The sequence below is a fragment of the Dermochelys coriacea genome, chromosome 6 (genome assembly GCF_009764565.3).
Source record: "Dermochelys coriacea isolate rDerCor1 chromosome 6, rDerCor1.pri.v4, whole genome shotgun sequence".
NCBI classification, from domain to species: Eukaryota; Metazoa; Chordata; order Testudines; family Dermochelyidae; genus Dermochelys; species Dermochelys coriacea.
In genome coordinates, this window is record NC_050073.1 from 99,827,903 (window position 1) to 99,847,907 (window position 20,005).

The following is a 20,005-nucleotide window of genomic DNA, read 5'->3' on the forward strand; positions in this document are numbered from 1 at the left end:
GCTCTCTAAGATGTTCCAGTACACAATGTAAAGGACACGGTAGTGTGTGGACCCCATGTGTCCATGTACACCTGTCTGCTTCAGGCTTCTTTAGCAATTTAGAATAATCTCCTCCCAGCATCTCTGGCCATGCCCCTTTTCCTTTAGTCATGCTCCTGACATACTTCCTATGCCAAGCCTAGAGCTGGAGGGGCCTAGGCATTCCTAGCCACTACGGAAATCTTTTAACTGCCCAGTTAGGCCACTTTACAGCCCTTTTGCACCACTGAGCCCAATGATATTTGGGGGAGAGTGCTGAAGGAAGTATATTGAATGCCTGCAATGGAGGATAGAAACATTTTGAGGGGGCTGGTTGTTCATTGAGCAGATAATTTTGTGGGGGAAGATGATGGGCTATTGGTAGTTGTGGACAGATGGGAATTTCAGGGAACATATAATTTTGGGGAGTGATGGTTTGTTGGGGGGAGTGATTTCAAGGGCCTAATAGTGATGGGGGACAGATATTTGTGAGGTGATGGGATATTACAGTTTAGGCTCCCTTCCCCTTTGTCAGTCTCTCTCAGCAGCAGGGAGTCACTCCTCCTGTTCCCTGGGCTCAGTAGCTTAAGTAAACTTGTGGGAGGTGGCTGCAGTAATCCAAAGGTCTTTCTTCGCTTTGGAGAGCAGACACAAGCACTCCGGCAGATGCTGAGCCAGAGGCTGCAGTTCCACAGTAGGTTCTGGTTTCTGTTGGCCTTTCATGCATGCATCTTAAAAATAAAAGGACTTGGTTGTTGAGCACAAGGACTCTTTACTTCTTTGAGAAGAACTCCGCACCCAACACCAAGCTCCTGGCAGTAGGTGAGGGGACAGAGCCATCCAGCTCCTCACAGCAATACTTGCTGCTTGGTCAGGATTCCCCAGCTGTGACCTCCTCTCTCACCTGGAAAGGATGTTGGCTCCTCCAGTGCACCATGGATCCCGGCTCCTTTCCATCCATCTCTTCTGGAGGACTGTCAGCAGGGGCAGCCGCCTCCTCCACAGCCAACCACCCGAGGACAACGTAGGACTAGTGGTGAGTTCTTTTCCTTCATCCTCCTGACTTCAATCCTCACTCACAGCTGCGGGGGTGGTCGGTACATCCCCAGGAGGCTCCTCTTACACCTTCCATATAAAGGGGCCAAAAAATGTTTTCCCACAGGCACTCCTCTCCCCACAGGGTGGAAGGGCTGGCCAGTTCTTCCCCAGAGCACCCTTCTCTTTCTAGGGAAAAGAGAGTTCCACCCAAAGCTTCCTCTTTCCCTGCAGGCTGGAAGGACTGGCTCCTCATCTGTGGGAAAGGGAATCCTCCTCTCACACCAACATAGAGATATATAGCAAAAGTCTGGTTGCCTGAAATGCCCTTTTATATGAGTCTTGATTACATTTCCCAACAGAAATCACTCAGTAACTGCTCCCAATTATCCCAACACTAGACGATAAGTCAAAATTACATCCCCCCACCATAAACACCTTACCCAGCAACTCCTCCCTATTGTAGCATCCCCTGTTTTGTCCCACCGTGTTTCATGGATGCACAAGGCTGTCTTGTGTGACTCATTTTGAGGTAAACATCTGTGCAAATGTAGCTCTCAGCCAAAGTGATATTCTTTCTGTATAGATTTTATGGAAAGCAGAAAAAATACATAGAAAATGCACTGTATCTATAGAAATAGCTGCAAAGCTGCTAACCCCTGGGGACACTTCGAAAGTTCTTTGCGTTTGTAGTGGTCTGAGATTTAAAATCACAGTTTGTTTTTTGGATAACTTGAAGTACTTCTGCTAGTAAGTCTCATTTAAATTTGTATAACAATCCTCTGTTGTTTGTTTTTCCTTTAGAATCTATCACATTACTGGGATTAGAGTGGTAGTAATTCAGTAATATATCATTTGGTCGGCAACAGACTGCTTCCTTTGGAAGCGTTCCAACTTTTCTAGCCTCATTTAACCTTCTTTCCTTTGATTCAGGAGACTGTCATTGGTTTATCAGCATTTTCCCTCGCTGTCCTTGGACCAGCTGGATGGTTCCTGTTCCACCTTCCAAGCTATAAAAAGAAGTAGAAGATGTGCTTTCCTATTTAAGATCTGGAGCCTCAGATCTGCTGTAAATATTCCTTTATGGAGTATCTTTAAAGCGAGAGTGTCAACCTGAAGTCTAGTCAACTAAAAAAATAAATGAGTTAAACGTAGTTTCAGGTTTTACATCAACCACCTTGTTACTGTGTGAAAAACTCCCACAAGCAGGGAAAATTACTAATTCAGGTCCCCATCCTGCAAAGCCTCATGCAGGTGCTCAAGTTTACACTTTCTGAGCAGTCCCATTGACTCCAATGGGCTAAGGTTAAAAGTTAAGCAAATGCATAACTATTTGCAGGAGGGAGGCCTGACTATATAGGGAAAACAGTAAAACTGACACAAATTGCCATAGTGTGGCCTGATCTAAGTGGGTTCAACTACATTGACTTCAACAGGAGTTGCAGTGAGCAGACCCTGCCTGAGTTTGGCCCAGTGTGCTTTCAAAAGTTCAAGCTAAGCTAACTGAAAAAATACAGAGAAATCATTATTTTTAAAATCTTTTTCTGCTTTACACATATTAGGGGTTAGTTTTAACAATAAGAATAAATATTGACAGAGAAGGGTGATTTTTAAGTTGACTTTAACTCTTTAACTTTTTATGTCTCTTCTGTTTCAATAGAAAACCTGTGCATTTCTACTCGAATAAATGTATCCTGAAAATTGCGGTTGGCAGAAACATCAATTTGTTTTAAACTTTTATGTTTAGATTTATGGTATGTGAAGGATTTTTCCATGTTTTATGTTTATAATGGATGTATTGCAAATATTTTAAAATCTAATCTTCATTTTAAATAAGTATAATAATGGTTCAATATGTCATATTTACACGGTATTATTCTTGGTTCAAGTCAGATCTCTTAATGATTACATTTCTGGTTTGCCAAAATATAGAGTCCACCCTCTATGATGCCTGATACAAATCATATTTTGCTAGTTGTCCATCTCCATTAAGGGTAAAACAACTCAGGGTAACATGAAAACACAGCTTCTGAAAACAGGAATTTCAATGCAATTTCTTTCTCAGTTAAGTGAAAGTATAAATTCTTAGTGTGCTTCTAAAATATGATTTTCTAAAAAGCTGAACTGTCTGGTTCTTCTCCTCCACTTTAAATGCTTTTAGACATTTATGAATTGGAGAGAATGGGGGCTCCTTGATAGCTTATAAATAGTGATGCTGTTTTATTGTTTGCAGAAAAATATAGTCCTGTCACTGTAATTCTATCAGCGTGATTCAATGTCCATTGATGTTTATGGAAGGATTCCCACAGATTTCAATGAGCTTTGGATTGGGGCCTAGATTCTTGATATCCAGAGAACAAACCATGCCAGTACTGATTAGATGAAAACAGAAAAATAGCTGCAGGAAGACACTGTGGAGCACTGATTTTGCAAACTTAAGTAGTCTATGGGACTATTCTTCTGTGTAAAATTACTCAGTGTGCATATATGCTTGCAGGATCAGGGGCCTAATTTGGTTATTCCTACCTCATTTAATATACAAGAAATAACTTAGCAAGACATGACATATTTTAGTTACTGTATTTGTCCTTCTAAGATATGATAATATCTAATGAGGTTGCCTGTTTATAACAAAGTAAATAAAGTATGTCAACAGCTCATTGAAGCATTTGGAATGGCACTAGATGAAAGTCTGGTAAAAAAATTGTATAACATTTGGAGAAATAAGAACATAGGGATATTTATCTTTCAGTAGAAAAGCTTCCCAGAAATCAGAGCAGTTATCAGGAGGATTGTTTAAAATATAAGCATTTTTCAGAAATAAAAGAACATTCAAATTTTCAGCCCATCTTTACATGTTTTTCTCTTTCTGCAATGGGAATTGGGTTTCACGGTTCATTAATAGTATTCCTTAGCTCTGATACAGCACTTGTCACCACGAGAGGAGCTCAAAGTCCTTTACAAAGATAGATGAATAGCATTGTCCTGTAACCCACATCACAGATGCGGAAGCTGCAGCAAAGAGACTTGCCCGAGGTGACACAACAATTTAGGGGTAGAGCTGGGATTAGAACTCAGGGATAAGATTCTGTTCTGTGTCTCTAAAGGGCACAGCACAGATCTCATAGCCCAGTGCTGGGGGGAATGGTGGCTTTAAACGACCTTTGTGCCCTCCCAATCCTAGGCTGCTCTAGGGACTGGTGGGGCTCCTGACAAACTTTAGTCAGCTGTGGTGCCTGTCTAAGTTACAGCAACCTCCTTGGAATACCATAGGTGCTGTAGTGCCACCTGGAATCGCTGAAGAACTGTACACAGTGTGTCCCCTTCCTTAGCCCCAGCTCTGGGATACCCCTATGCCAGGAGTTGCTAGGGAGTCCTCAGAAGGCAGCATTATGGCTGTCTGCCACAGTTCCTGTGCCAGCTCAGAACTAAGCTTTTAGTGGTTCTTTACACCAGGGTGGTGCTTTTACCAGGTACAAAGGGGCCAAAGCAAGAGTGAGGAGGGTGATTTTTTAAACACTTTCCCTTTCAACTCATAAAATGCATGTCTGCTTTTGATCTATAAATAGCTGGTTTGGCCAATTTTGAGTAAAGAGAGGCATAGCAAAAAAAAAATGAAATTCAGGCTTTGGGAGAAAATCTTGTGGGTAACATAAATTTGCACAAACATGGCATGTTTAAATGATAGTTACTAGTACTGTATTCCTTAGGACTAATAAAGCAAATCTGTTAATAGTCCAAGACTATGTTAATCAGGATGGTATTAATTCTCAATGTGGGATGTCACTTACTTCTCTGAACCCCTCTACCATGGCAACAAACTAAGCATTTTGTTCTTTTGATGGCTAAAGAAATTACTCAATAATTTAGAGCATTTATCATACTTGTTGGGTTTTTTTAGCTCACAGATACTGACATTTCTCCCTGGGTGAAATTCACTCTCCACAGGGAGCCAACATGAGATCTAACCCACTTAAGTCCTATTTCGAAGTCTTAAGTGATGCACAAACACATGCCGGTCCTCTGCACAGAAGTGAATTTCACTCTCTATGGTCACTAACAGATTCCACTCCTATTGATGCCCAGGCATTCATCTTGCTGATGGTCACATTAACCCAGAGACTATGAGCCCAAAGGAACAATTCCTTCCCATAGCTCCTCCTGAGTCAGCACAAACACATGTTGCCCCTTTTTCTGGCCTGAGGCTAATGGCTCAGTTTAGCCCTACGTTGATGTCTTTCCTCAGTTGTAAATGATAATACTTATCTACCTTATAGGCATGCAGTGAAAATTAATGCTTATTTAGGATTTAGGGACAAGTAAAATCAAACAGGATCTGACCATTGTTGCGTGTGATGGGGTGTACAAACGTTGCACCACAAAGGAAGAGGTTAAGGAGCTACTCTGAGCCCAGCTGACCCCTCCTCACCACACCTGCACAGCATGCCTGGGTTGGAGGAGAAGCTTAAAAGGAGAACAGACTGGCTCAGTAGCAGTGGAGGATACTAGACTTGTATTTTGTTAGCTTTTTGTAGTGAGTACTGTGTGGGTGTGCAGCTGCTTGGGATCTCTGACTATGTGACTCCACCAGTCCAAATGAGCAAAGGGATTCTTGACACTCAGCAGGTCTGTGATTTCCTTTTGATATGTGTTGTATAATGTCTTACTTTGCCTGTGGAGAGAAAGGGACTGGTAGAAAGTAATTCAGGAAAGCAGTAGTACAGCACCTTTGGGTGCTGACTTTAGCTGCCTTCCAGAAAGCCCTGACCTGGAAGCTGGTGGAAAGGGTGGGCCTGGGTTTCCCTACCTTCACCTAAAGGGTGCAGAGAGCTGTGAGCCTACCCTGACAAGGGAAAATCTGGATGGGCAAAAAAGGCTCCTGAAACCAGAGGAGTAGAGATGTTGAGACATATACTTGGGGGAGGCCAGGTAACATCTTGACTGAGCCTATGACTAGGCTTTGGCTGGACTGCTTTGTACATCTTGCATGGAGCAAGGCCCTATGTGACCTGGTTGGAGGATAGAATGTCACTGAGCCTCTGGAGCTAATGTCCTGCCTGTGAGCTCCAAATGAATAACTACAGCCAGACCCACTGTGACCAGATTCAAGGGGGTTTCCTGCTGGTGAATTGCCTATCCCACTGTCATATGTAGTATTGCAAACCCCAAGTAAAAAAAAAAAAAAAAAAGTCAGCTCTACAAAAATCATGAGATTTTTCTCTTTAATTAGATCCTTTTATTTGCCTCCTTTCCCTGAATCTTTATGGTGCACTGAGGTCTTCAACCATGGGGGTTAGAAATGTGTACTTTTTTTTTTTAATGAAAGTTGAGATTCTCTTGTAATCCCATGTCTCCAGGAGCTGGAGCTTTGAGGAAAATACCAAAGATTTGTGACACAATTGCAAGAATTAGCAATACTGTATGTATGTAAATTTACATGTTGACATTTACTTTAAAAACACTTCATGGAATTTTCCATATAAGTCAAGGTAAAATGGTTTGATTTGATCTTTTGTATTTTTCCATAAGAATTGCCTTCCTTAGAGCATGCTTGCCAGCACAGTGGATTAAAATCAAATAAATAAAACTGCATTTTATGTGGTTGTTCAGAGTTTATTAGCAAGAAATTGTATCCACTGTAACAGTCAAATAAATACAGAATGTAGCTTTGTAAACCCAGTCCACTTCTTACATCTTATAATGAAATCAAAGTTTCCACTGTTATAACAGAGATAATGTTAAAGCAACTATATATGTGGTGGGGGGGGGGGACCACACATACCAATGAATGGAAAAATATGATAATTAAATGTGTCTCTTGGGACAGCAAAGTTGAACTTGGCCAGTAACAAATTTCTCTGATAGAGGCAGGTTTTGCAGCTCTGTTAATTGTATTTTGCATCTTAACATCCACAAAATTTCACTTATTATCTGAGGCAAGTATCACTTATTCTTTTGCATTTTTAATATATTGATCCAAATGTCTTTGCTTCTCCATTCATTTTTTGTTAAAAATATGTCTTGTACTAATTACTTATGAACTTTCTAGTACTAAAGCTTTTCCTGTTAGTTTTTAGTTTTCACAAAGCAGTAAAAGGGATGTGAAAATAAACCATTAACTGTTTTTTAAAAAGTTCCCATAGGAGTTCTGTGCAGCCTATTAGACAAAGTCATGGGGAACTTACTGGAAAATAATGACCTCTTTTCAGTGGCAACAGATGAAAAATAAATCCCCAGAGCTCACATTGTTCCTGCAGCTGCTGCCTGCTGATATTAGAGCACAGCTTAAAACATCTGAGTGACTTGTTCTCTATAATGACATTAATAAACTAGTCCAACCTAGTTTCATCAAAGAACATGTGATCTGTACAGGATTTAGTTGAGATATAGATAGTTTTTGCTACCCATAATTTTTGTGCAAGCCTAGACACTATCTTCCATATACATGAATCACAGGCTGATGGGTGTAAAACCTTGTACAATCATGTAGAAATATCTGTAATTTTCCTGCACTCTGTGAGGAAATAAATGTTATATTAGACGAGAACACGTTTTTTCCACCTCCTCCTGCTTCACCTATCTGTCTAGATTTCTATAATGCCCCATCACTATAGTATGTGGACACTATATATATTTAAAGGAAACACCCAGAATCTGTTTTTCTCTGCCCCATGTGCTCCTCTGTGCTCTGGAGTTCATAGTTAGGGCCATACCAAATTCATGTCCATTTTGGTCAATTTCATGGTCATAGGATTTTTAAAATAGCTGTAATCATGAAATTTACTATTTAAATCTGCAGTTTCACAGTATTGTAATTGTAGGGGTCCCAACCCAAAAGGAGTTGTGTGTGGGGTGGGGGTGCAAGGTTATTGTAGGGGGGTTGTGGTACTGCTACCCTTACTTCTGCACTGCTGCTGGTGGCAGTGCTGCCTTTAAATCTGGGCACCCGGCTAACAGCTGCCGCTCTCTGGCTGCCCTGCTCTGAAGGCCGTGCAGAAGTATGGGTGGCAATACCGTGACCCTCCTAAAATCTTGCAACCCCCCACAACTTTATTTTGGGTCAGGACCCCAATTTGAGAACACATGGTCTCCCTGGTGAAATCTGTATAGTAGAGGGTAAAGGCACAGAAAAGACCAGATTTCACAGTCCGTGACACGTTTTTCATGGCCATGAATTTGATAGGGCCCTCTTCATAGTAATTCACTGTTATAACAGGCAGGAAACTCACTCTGCAGAGGAAAGTTGCCTGAAGTGGCCTGCTTCTATCAGATCTGCAGTGCATCTTTCTATATGTACAGCCGCATAGAGTTGCCAACTTTCCAATTTCTTAAAACTGGACTCTACTACAGCCCCCTCCCACCTCCAATCACTCACTCCCCCCACTCACTCGCTCCTCCCTCCCTCTGGGACTCACCTGCCAACTGCAGAGATGGGTGGGGAGGTGAAGTGGAGTCTGCCCATGAAATGCAGGTAGGAGTTGGCCCTGACTGAGAAGGGGCTGGTGCGGGTTATCATAGAATCATAGAATATCAGGGTTGGAAGGGACCTCAGGAGGTTATCTAGTCCAACCTCCTGCTCAAAGCAGGACCAATTCCCCAACTAAATCATCCCAGCCAGGGCTTTGTCAAGCCTGACCTTAAAAACCTCTAAGGAAGGAGATTCCACACCTCCCTAGGTAATGCATTCCAGTGTTTCACCACCTCCCAGTGAAAGTTTTTCCTAATATCCAACCTAAACTTCCCCCACTGCAATTTGAGACCATTATGCCTCGTTCTGTCATCTGCTACCACTGAGAACAGTCTAGATCCATCCTCTTTGGAACCCCCTTTCAGGTAGTTGAAAGCAGCTCTCAAACCCCCCTCATTCTTCTCTTCCGCAGACTAACAGTCCCAGTTCCCTCAGCCTCTCCTCATAAGTCATGTGTTCCATCCCCTAATCATTTTTGTTGCCCTCCGCTGGATGTTTTCCAATTTTTCCACATCCTTCTTGTAGTGTGGGGCCCAAAATTGGACACAGTACTCCAGATTAGGCCTCACCAATGTCGAATAGAGGGGAACGATCATGTCCCTCAATCTGCTGGCAATGCCAGCCCAAAATTCCATTGGCCTTCTTGGCAACAAGGGCACACTGACTCGTATCCATCTTCTCATCCACTGTAACCACTAGGTTCTTTTCTGCAGAACTGCTGCCTAGTCATTCGGTCCCTCGTCTTTAGCAGTGCATGGGATTCTTCCGTCCTAAGTGCAGGACTCTGCACTTGTCCTTGTTGAACCTCATCAGATTTCTTTTGGCCCAATCCTCTAATTTTTCTAGGTCCCTCTGTATCCTATCCCTACCCTCCAGCATATCTACCTCTCCTCCCAGTTTTAGTGTCCTCTGCAAACTTGCTGAGGGTGAAATTCACGCCATTCTCCAGATCATTAATGAAGATATTGAACAAAATCGGCCCCCAGGACCGACCCTTGGGGCACTCCGCTTGATACTGGCTGCCAGCTAGACATGGAGCCATTGATCACTACCCGTTGAGCCCGACAATCTATTCAGCTTTCTATCACCTTATAGTCCATTCATCCAGCCCATACTTCTTTAACTTGCTGGCAGAATACTGTGGGAGACTGTGTCAAAAGCTTTGCTGAAGTCAAGAACAACACGTCCACTGCTTTCCCCTCATCCACAGAGCCAGTTATCTCTTCGTAGAAGGCATGTAGGAGTGAAATCAGGAAGGCCAAATCAGCACCTGGAGTTGCAGCTAGCAAGAGATGTTAAGAGTAACAAGATGTGTTAAGGTATGTCGCTTTTTTCCACATCCTCTGTCACTAGGTTGCCTCCCTCATTCAGTAAGGGGCCCACACTTTCCTTGACTTTCTTCTTGTTGCCAACATACCTGAACACATCCAGGGAAGAGTATAAAAATATTGCTCGGGCATGTAGGAGTGAAATCAGGAAGGCCAAATCACACCTGGAGTTTGCAGCTACAATGACTGCCTATTTGCTAATAAAAAGGCATGAACTTTGCCAGCATGTGCTTCACCTCACTGCACCCCCCCCCACCAGACCAAGAGATTACAGGGACAACCATCTCACTGTGTACTGATGGTTCAGGTATGTTAGCAACAAGAAGAAAGTCAAGGAAAGTGTGGGCCCCTTACTGAATGAGGGAGGCAACCTAGTGACAGAGGCAAAAAAAGCATTGAGTACATTCGCTTTTTCCACATCCTCTGTCACTAGGTTGCCTCCCTCGTTCAGTAAGGGGCCCACACTTTCCTTGACTTTCTTCTTGTTGCCAACATACCTGAACACATCTTGTTACTCTTAACATCTCTTGCTAGCTGCAATCCCATGCACTGCTAAAGACACAACACGTCCACTGCTTTCCCTCATCCACAGAGCCAGTTATCTCTTCGTAGAAGGCAATTAGATTAGTCAGGCATGACTTGCCCTTGGTGAATCCATGCTGTCTGTTCCTGATCACTTTCCTCTCCCCCCAGTCGCCATGAGTTTTCAAAGATAATGGCCAATGGCTCTGCAATCACATCCGCCAACTCCTGGGCCCCTTACTGAATGAGGGAGGCAACCTAGTCCAAGCTGGTTGCCTGCCATATTTACTTCTTTCTACACAGTGAGATGGTTTGCTGTGTAGAAAGAATAGTAAATATGGCAGGCAACCAGCTTGGACTAGGTTGCCTCCTCATTCAGTAAGGGGCCCAGGAGTTGGCGGATGTGATTGCAGAGCCATTGGCCATTAACTTTGAAAACTCATGGCGACTGGGGGAGGTCCCAGATGACTGGAAAAAGGCTAATGTAGTGCCCATCTCTAAAAAAGGGAAGAAGGAGGATCCTGGGAACTACAGGCTAGTCAGCCTTGCCTCAGTTCCCGGAAACCACTTCTTTCTCCACAGAGGTTGGTCACCTCCTCCCATGCTGTGCTGCCCAGTGCAGTAGTCTGGGAGCTGACCTTGTTTGTGAAGACAGAGGCAAAAAAAGCATTGAGTACATTCGCTTTTTCCACATCCTCTGCAACTAGGTTGCCTCCCTCATTCAGTAAGGGGCCCACACTTTCCTTGACTTTCTTCTTGTTGCCAACATACCTGAACACATCTTGTTACTCTTAACATCTCTTGCTAGCTGCAACTCCAGGTGTGATTTGGCCTTCCTGATTTCACTCCTACATGCCCGAGCAATATTTTTATACTCTTCCCTGGTCCTTTGTCCAATCTTCCATTTCTTGTAAGTTTCTTTTTCGTGTTAAGCCAAGCTGGTTGCCTGCCATATTTACTATTCTTTCTACACAGTGAGATGGTTTGTCCCTGTAATCTCTGGTGGGGGGGGGTGCAGTGAGGTGAAGCACATGCTGCAAAGTTCATGCCTTTTTATTAGAAATAGGCAGTTGGGAGGTGATCCAAAACCCACTGAAGTCAATGGGACTCTTTCCATTAATTTCAATGAGCTTTGGATGGAGGCAGCTGCTAAGGTACCATGATACTTCCAGCCCCACTAGACACAGACCCCCGATACTGGAAGTGCCTGCTGTTAGGGTTGCCAGGTGTCCAGAAAGTCTGGTCAAAAGGGGACCTGAACAATGTCAGGTCAGAAGTACTGACTGGACACCAAAAGTCCAGTTACTGCCACAGGGGAGCCAGAACGGAGGGGGGGAAGGCACCGCCCACTGCAGAGTGTGGATCCACAGCGGGGGCACTTGCAGAGAGCTGGGGCAGCAGCTGTGAGCCAGGGGGGTGCCAATCCATGCCACAGGATTGCATTTGGATAATTTCCTATTTTCTACTCTCCTCTCTGGCTCTGCCCTCACTCCATCTTCGTGGGAAGCCATTCCAGATGCTTTGAGACATGTGTGACCAGCAGTGGAGACGCAACTGAGGGAGGTGACTTTAAAGCACCAGCTCCCGCTTTACCTCCCTCTCTGTGCCATTCGGCTGGGGGCTTGGCCAAGCCCAGGAGAGTGGGGGAGCAGCACCCTTAAAGCTCAGATCATGCGTCTCATTGTGGAGCCTGGCATTCAGCTCGCGCACACACAGCAAGGAGAGGAAATGGCATTTCCCCAGCCTGGCCCAGCTCACCAGGCAGACTGACAAACCCCTGCCCCTTCACAACTGCTGCCTGCAAACGCCACCAAGGGCCTGGCCCAGGGCATCATCAACCCTGGTGTGTTGACTGTGCAAATAGGGTGTACTCAGGCTCCCTTGCTTCTGCAGCACAGCCCTCTTGGTTCCATGGCCTCACTTTTCTTGCCTATCAGCTATTTGGGGGTAGGCAGTTTCCAGCAGGCTTTTTATCTGTAACCTACAGCTCCCCCATGACCTTTGCAGATGGAATCCTGTTGCTCTGTCACATGGATCTTCCCTATGAAATTCTCCACAGGAGGGCAGAGTAGAGTCTCTAGTGATGTCCTGGATGGCAGAAATGAAGAAATGTCCCTAGTGAGCCCAGAAGGACAATGGGAAAGTTCTTGAATTTACAGCTCAGGTGGTAACTGTCATGGAATAACCCAAGAGATACAGCAGGACATATGGATACATTTGCATCTGGAACACATGTCCCGAACTTTCTTAAACTACCCATCCAACTCGGCAGCTCCCCCAGTGCTGGAAGAATATCCCTCACCCACTTTCCTCCCTACTGCCTTATAACCAGCACTCCTAGCTGGGAGATGGGGGAACATGGCCCCCTACCTCTTGGAACCAGGGCCAGATTAAGATTATGAGGGGCCTAAGGCTAATGGGAGGGAAGGGCCTAAGTATGAATTGGATATTGCAAAAAAATTATGAAGTCATCAAGCATTTATCTACATACATTTTTATAAAAAGAAAAGGAGTACTTGTGGCACCTTTAGAGACTAACAAATTTGAGCATAAGCTTTCGTGAGCTACAGCTCACTTCATCGGATGCATCTGATGCTCAAATAAATTTGTTAGTCTCTAAAGGTGCCACAAGTACTCCTTTTCTTTTTGCGAATACAGACTAACATGGCTGCTACTCTGAAACCATACATATTTATGTAAAATTAACAAGTTTTATTCTACTCTCACTATACTCAATTCTTCAAACAAAATTTTCCTAGCTTTAGCTGTGGCAAAGTCATGAATGATGTCATCGTAATTCAAAGACCAGCCAATTGCATCCTTAATGCTCAAGAGGGACAAAGCACTGGGATGCTCTTGAGTCATGGTGGATCGGAGGACATTTTTGACCCTTGTTAGAAGAGAGAAGGAATTTTCTCCACTACAGTTAGTAATCATTAGTGACAAATACAGCCGTAAAGCAGTTTCAACATTTGGGAAACATTCTATCACATTGGATTCAGTGATAACTCAGTACATCCAAATAGATTTGCTTTCATCATCTTTTCTCTCTCTGAGAGTGATGTGAATTCAACAAATTAAAGAAATTCTTTAGTAAAATTTGCTGGAAGATCATCTGGGTACTTCTGACACAGACATTTAATTCCTTCACTGACTTCAGAACTTGAAAAGTTAGGCAAAAAATTTGTCAGTACAGTAAAGGTTTTGTCAATATTTTCATAAGCCTCGATCCAATGTTCTAATGAACTCTTTAGTTTGTTGATGATTGTAATGAAGGTATTAACTCTGAAGGCCTCCTTGTCACTGAATGAGTGGGCAGTTGCATTGTTGCATGTCTTCTGTGTTTTGCAGTGTTTGGCTGACTTATATTCATGGTTAGCAGTCCTTGCAGCCCCTTGAATTTTATGCTCATCAAAACTATCCTGCATTTGTTGAAGAATAGTTCCAAGACTCCGCATTAGGCTTACAGCAATGGAAAGGTCAATTTGAGCACTTTGCAAGCTTAGACAGCACCTGCTGAATGATTGAAGTACATCATTCCAGAGCTCACACAAAATACCAGTTTCCCAAGTGTGCATTTCATCACTCAGGATCTTCACAACTTTTCTTGTTGATGATTTTTGAGATTCATCATCCTTGATGCTCTCTAGCGCTTCAAGGATGTTGGGGTATCCCAGAACAACTGCATTCACAGCTTCAGCGTTGGCACTCCACCATGTCCCTGAGAGTGATATGGGCACTGGGCATCCCTTTGGTAGTGAATCTCTAAGAATCATCTAATGACTCATTGATGCAGATTAAAAAATTTGTACAATTCTTGGACAAATTCCAAAAAAAAAATCGTTTCAACAACAATCCATGGCAGACTGGCCAACAAGGTTGAGCAAATGTGCAGCACATGGTATGTAATCAACCAAAGCATTGCGCTCTCTTATCTTTGCCTGCATCCCTCAATATTTGCCACTCATATTACTTGCATTGTCATAGCTTTGGCCATGACAAAGGCTGATGTCAATCTCATTTTCAGTGAGGAAGTCGAGTAGGTACGAGGCAAGTTTATGAATGTCATGACATGCTCAGCTGGTCTGCTGGGTAGCACATAATGCAAGATGACAGTCAGCTGATTTACATGACATATCCGGTGTTGAGTCAATGGACACTGAAAAATATCCCGCATCTCTAATCTCATCTACAATGGCTGATAGTGTCTTCTTTGCCAGCAGTGCAATGAATTCATTACAAATTCTTTGATAGATATGATGTATGGCCTTTTCCACAATTCTGCGTGTTCACTGATGTGCTGAGCTAAGAAAGGGTCGAACTTGACGATTAGCTCTAGAATGTCAAGGTAATTGCCATTGTGTTTTTGATCCAACAGTCTCATCTGAGCCACGGAATGGAAGACCACACTTGGCAAGAAAACTATGGTTTCAACTAGTTGTCTGAAAACATTCTTCCAATAAGCACGAACTTCCAAAAACTGGCTTTCCATTTGGGTATCAATTCTGCCCAAGCTTGCTGGGCAACAATGAAGAAGTACAATGTTGGTCGTAAGTTTATTCTTGCCATTAAACAACTGTATGCCAAGGCCAACAGTGCAATTCTCATCAATGGCACAATAGGAGAGTGGTTTCGCACCACTGTTGGTGAACAGTGTGGGCGAAAGAAGGCAGCCTTGTCAGACTCCATCTACTTGGAGCGCATAATTACTGATGCCCCAGAAGATTACATATGCACAGTCACCACTGGGGGGCGAACAATCTCAAATTTTCGGTACACTGATGACATTGATGGCCTGGTAGCAGCAAAGATGAACTTGCCAACCTTGTGAAATGATTGGATGAAAATATGGCATGGAAAGCAGTGCTGAGAAAACCAAGCCGATGACAGACAAACATGATGGGATCAGCTCACATATTACTGTCAGTGGACAAGAGCTGGAGACAGTGAAACAGTTCAAGGATTTGGGGGCAATCATCACTGATGAAGAATCCAAGGCAGAAATTCGGGCAAAAACTACCCAAACAACAGCAACAGTAGCAAAGCTAAAGCCAATTTGGAGGAATAAGAACATCATCTCCCTGGAATCCAAACTGAAAGTGCTGCACACATGGGTCATCTCCATTTTTCTGTATGCGTGTGAGACATAGACCCTTTATGGCAGAACTTGAACATAAAATACAGGTAGTAGAGATGAGATGCTTCCATAAAATCCTGGGCATCTCCTACTTTGGCCATGTAGCTAATGAAGAGGTCACCAACATCATCACCCAATGTGCTGGGCCATATGAAGACCTCCTGATGAACATGAAGTGCAAGCTGAAGTGGTATGGCCAGGTAACAAGATTATCTGGCCTATCAAAGATCATCCTCCAAGGGACAATACAGGGGAAGAGATGGATTGCCAACATAAGAGTGGACAGGAATGGACTTCGTGGAGACTCAAGCACTGAGACATAATCGTCAGGGGTGGAGACAATTGGTTGATTGCTCATCAATAATGGTGTCCCAATGACCTACGTGGTTATGGGAGTGATGATTGATGATCAATTCTGCCACTAACTTTCTTTTGGGCATGGTAGCTGCTAACTGACAATGTATTCTGCTCACCCATTGCATGATTGGTAATGTATGCAGTATTCTTCCAATCATTGAAGCCTTCACAGAACATTCCCCACTTTGGTATCAGAAAACAGGCAGCAATAAAAACATTACACTTTCTTCTTAGAAGGCAAATAAATGAGCCATTCTCGCTTGACAATCTGTTTGTTAGGCTTCACATATTCAAACATTGATTTGGTCAGATAGCTACTTCGATTGGTGTACTCTCGCTTTGTCAGTGAAAAATCAGCATCTACATTCTGGCTTTCTGTGGGACCTTCTCAGTCCAGTATGCAATGAGATCTTGAGAAATCATGTCCCGCTCACCTGGATCACTGGAGAAAGATATTTTTGTATTACTATCGCTGGGAAAGGGTTCAGAGGAGTGGGGTGAGACTACAGCTAGAGAAGTCACAAGAGGCTGCTCCTTTTCATCAGGTGCAGGCACAGCAGGTTCACTTGAGCTGGTATTCGCCTGGACTTCCTCACCACCAGACTTAGTAGCAGAAAAAACTTTAGGAGAGAAGGAGTATCTTTCAGCACTACATCTTGTCTTTGCTGTCTTTCTTTGGCCTCCTTCAATTTCTGCCATCCTCCTTTCTTCGACATGGTTTCTATTGTCCAGTTTAGGCCTACCGTGTACAAAGTTCAATATTGTTTTAGCCCACAAACACTTGGCCCACAGACAAAATCACAACCACCATAAATTGAATTCACAATCTTGATGGATTTGTACAAAGCAATATCTAATGCAGGGGTGGCCAACCTGTGGCTCTGGAGCCACATGTGGCTCTTCAGAGGTTAATATGCGGCTCCTTGCATAGCACTGACTCCGGGACTGGAGCTACAGACACCAACTTTCCAATGTGCCAGGGAGTGCTCGCTGCTCAACCTCTTGCTCTGCCCCAGGCCCTGCCCCCACTTGGGGCCGCCGCAAGGATATTTTGCGCCTTAGGTGAAACTTCCACCTTGTGCCCCTGAGAGCTGCAGTAGCAAAGGGAGTGCTCAGAACTACGCAGCGCAGCCTCTCCAGAGAACTTTTGCTCCTCCAGGGAGCTAGGAGATGAAGGGGGAGAGGGGTCGTGGGGAGAGGCAGTGGTGGATAGTGCTTGTGCTGTTGATTACACATAAATCAGCAAATTCAAGTGTCATCATGGTGAGGAGCCCAGGCAGGCAAACACACACACGCCCCCTCTCTCTCTCCCGGGAAGATTGCGGCCGCAGCGAGGCTGGGCTGGACGCGAAGTGGGATCGGACGGAGCACGGTGCCCGGACGGAGAGAGGGAAGGCTGCAGCGAAGCGCAGGGACCACAGTGGCTCGCTTGCTTTGGAGAGGCTCTTCCCCGCACGTGGGGGAGCTCTAGGTGTGTGTGTGTGGGGGGGGGGCAGAAGCACCACCTGAGTGGAGAGAAGCAGATTGCCAGGGGAGGGTAGGCAGGGGTGGGGGGAGGATGGAGACAGAGGCGCACCCTGGAGGGTCAGCCTTGCGTGCTCCACCTCTCCCTTCTGAGCCCATGTTCCCTGTCCGTTGCGTCCTCTCCCCCCCCCCCCTTCCCTCCATTGCTGTGTCTCCTTCCCTCCTCCTCCCAGTATCTTCCTCCCTCACTCCCTCCCCATAGCCAAGGGAAGTGCCTGGAAAATGTAACCGAGGCAGGTCACCGGAGAGCCAGCCCTGCTCGCCCGTGAGAAGATGCATCCTGCCTCGGGTCCAGGGCACGGGCTTGTGATAAAGTGTGAGCAGCCACGCCTTGCCGCAAACCTCTCCCTGGAAGAGAGAGGCTGGAAGTTTCCCATGGGGGCGATTCCCAAGCCCTCTGATTCCGGCTCCTTGATTTATTTGCCCCAGGCAGAGGTTTTCCCTGGCAGGAGAAAGGAACAAAGATGAACCCTCCTTGCATGCACGGCTGGGTTGCCATGAGGCAACCTGCACACAGAATGGGACAGAGCTTCCCAATGTAGTGTGTGGAAGAGACAGAAAGCGAGGGAGACCCAGCTATGGGGGAAGGCGGCTTGGGGAAAGGACCGAACTGCGCCCTGTCCCATTTTGGATGAAGCAAAAAAAAAAAAAAAAAAATTGGGGGCACTGCTTTTTAGTGCCCCCACTCCACCCCTTCTCTGGAACGTGCTGTGCCTTTCCTCCTACCCTCTACCCCCCCCAGCCTCCTGTGCATGCAAAACAGCTGATCATGGCAGGCAGGAGGCATGGGGGGAGGTGCTGGGGGCTGGAGCGGGGGAGCAGATGGGGGGCTGCTGACATATTACTGTGGCTCTTTGGCAATGTACATTGGTAAATTCTGGCTCCTTCTCAAGCTCAGGTTGGCCACCCTGATCTAATGAGACAAAAAGAATTCCAGTGCCTTGCTACCGTCGCTCAGCTGTTACTTCAATATGGAATGGAGGGCCTCCGGTAGCACCTAAAAATGGGTAGGCCTAAAAATAGAAGGACCTAAGGCTATTAGCCTATGGGTTAATCTAGCCCTGCCTGGAACAAGTAACGAGTGGGGGCGTGGAACACTGATTCACCCACGGAATTAGCCTCTCCCCCCAAAAAAACGAATGGAAGGGAGATGACACTCCCACACCTTGACTAGCCCGCCCATCTCGCCCTTGTCCAGAACTGAGGGAGATTCGGGGGAGCAGAGAGGTTGGAGTGAGGAACTGTGAAGTAGAATGGAAAGCTGGGGGTCTGGCTGGGAACTGGGGCCTGGGAAATTATCCTTAGTGGGAAGGGGCTGGGGCTGCAGGGAAGCAGAGGCCTCCACTGCTTGAGGGAGGGGAGCCCGAGCCCTCCAGAAATGATAAAACCAATGCACTAAAGAAGGAAGGGCCTGGGGCTGTTCAGCTGGGGGCTCCTCTGGCAGCGGGGTGGGGGGAGGCTGGGGCAGAAGGCGAGGGGCCCCTTGGCTCGTCTCCCCGAAGGGTGGGGCTCAAGCGCCGCCCATGTGCAGGGGCCCCTGTATTTGTCCCTTATCAGCACCCAGGAGAGAGGGGGTGTCAGGAGAGCTCAGTAAGTCAGGTCCAGAACAAAACGCAGCCGCGGCAAGCCTGTGCTTAAGAGCTTTTCATACGACCCCCACCCATTCAGTCCCAGCCCGCACTGACTGACGTCCCTCGGGTCTCGCTGCCTTTGGCAGGAGGAAATGCCAAAATGATACACCAGGGGGAAAGGTTTCCGAGTAGCAGCCGTGTTAGTCCGCATCCGCAAAAAGAAGAGGAGGACTTGTGGCACCTGAGAGACTAACCCATTTATTGGAGCATAAGCTTTCGTGAGCGACAGCTCGCTTCATCGGATGCATTAACTCATTTGATTGCGTGTGTGGGGCCGGCGGGGAGGGGGTCGGTTGCAAAACATCAGCTCTAAAGAGTATGGGGCTTTAATCTCCCAGTTTTCTCCGAGCCCCAGGGTAGGGCTGAGCGGAGCTTCCCCTTTAAGAGGCTGTTCCTTGTGCACGGAATCGCTCCTCCCCCTCCTTGGTAGAGCTCCCTGTGCCATACACCAGGGCCCCCCCTCTCCCCATTCACGCCTCCTTCTCCCCTCACGCCAGCCGCAGCGGCCGGGGCCCCTGCCCCTGCCCCTGCCCCTGCCCGGGCGCCTTTAGCGGCAGGCCGGGCCTCCGGAGGGCCGCTCGGGGCGAGCTTGGCCGTGGCCAGAATGGTGGCGGCGCAGGGCCGCCGCTCGCTCCTGGCGGGCTGAGGGGGGGAGAGAAGAACCCGAAGGCCACCGACCCTCGGAGCGGAACATTTCCAGCCGGACAGCAGCATGTCCACCAAAGCGGAGCAGTGTAAGTAGCGGGCGCCCGGGGCCCGGCCCCTCCACTGGGGAAGGAGGGAGCAGCCAGGGCTGGGGGGTTGCGGGTGCGGCGGCGGAGGGGGGGCTGCACTGTCCATGGTCCTGGGAGCTGGCCACGGGGGCGGGTGGCAGGAGGAGGGGGTGTCAGGCGGGATCTATTACACGGCGCCTTGCAGTGGACCCGCTGCCTGTCCCTGCGCGCTGAGCTGGGTCTGGCTGTCTCCGCAGTGCGATTTATTTCAC

General features: G+C 46.2%; 1 protein-coding gene and 1 long non-coding RNA gene across 2 annotated transcripts in view; both read left to right on the plus strand.

Annotated features, from left to right (window-relative positions):
* The first annotated feature begins 635 nt into the window (after window positions 1–635).
* On the plus strand, window positions 636–6,816 carry LOC122460869. The gene is made up of 3 exons (XR_006282452.1): window positions 636–1,054; window positions 1,987–2,122; window positions 2,714–6,816. It is a non-coding gene; the product is annotated as an uncharacterized LOC122460869 (long non-coding RNA).
* A 12,624-nt stretch (window positions 6,817–19,440) lies between these two features.
* UNC79 (unc-79 homolog, NALCN channel complex subunit) overlaps window positions 19,441–20,005 on the plus strand; it is a 152,573-nt gene continuing 152,008 nt past the window's right edge. The window contains 1 exon segment of the mRNA XM_043517886.1: window positions 19,441–19,754. Within this exon segment, the coding sequence (XP_043373821.1) occupies window positions 19,733–19,754 (22 nt within the window). The 5' untranslated portion in view covers window positions 19,441–19,732.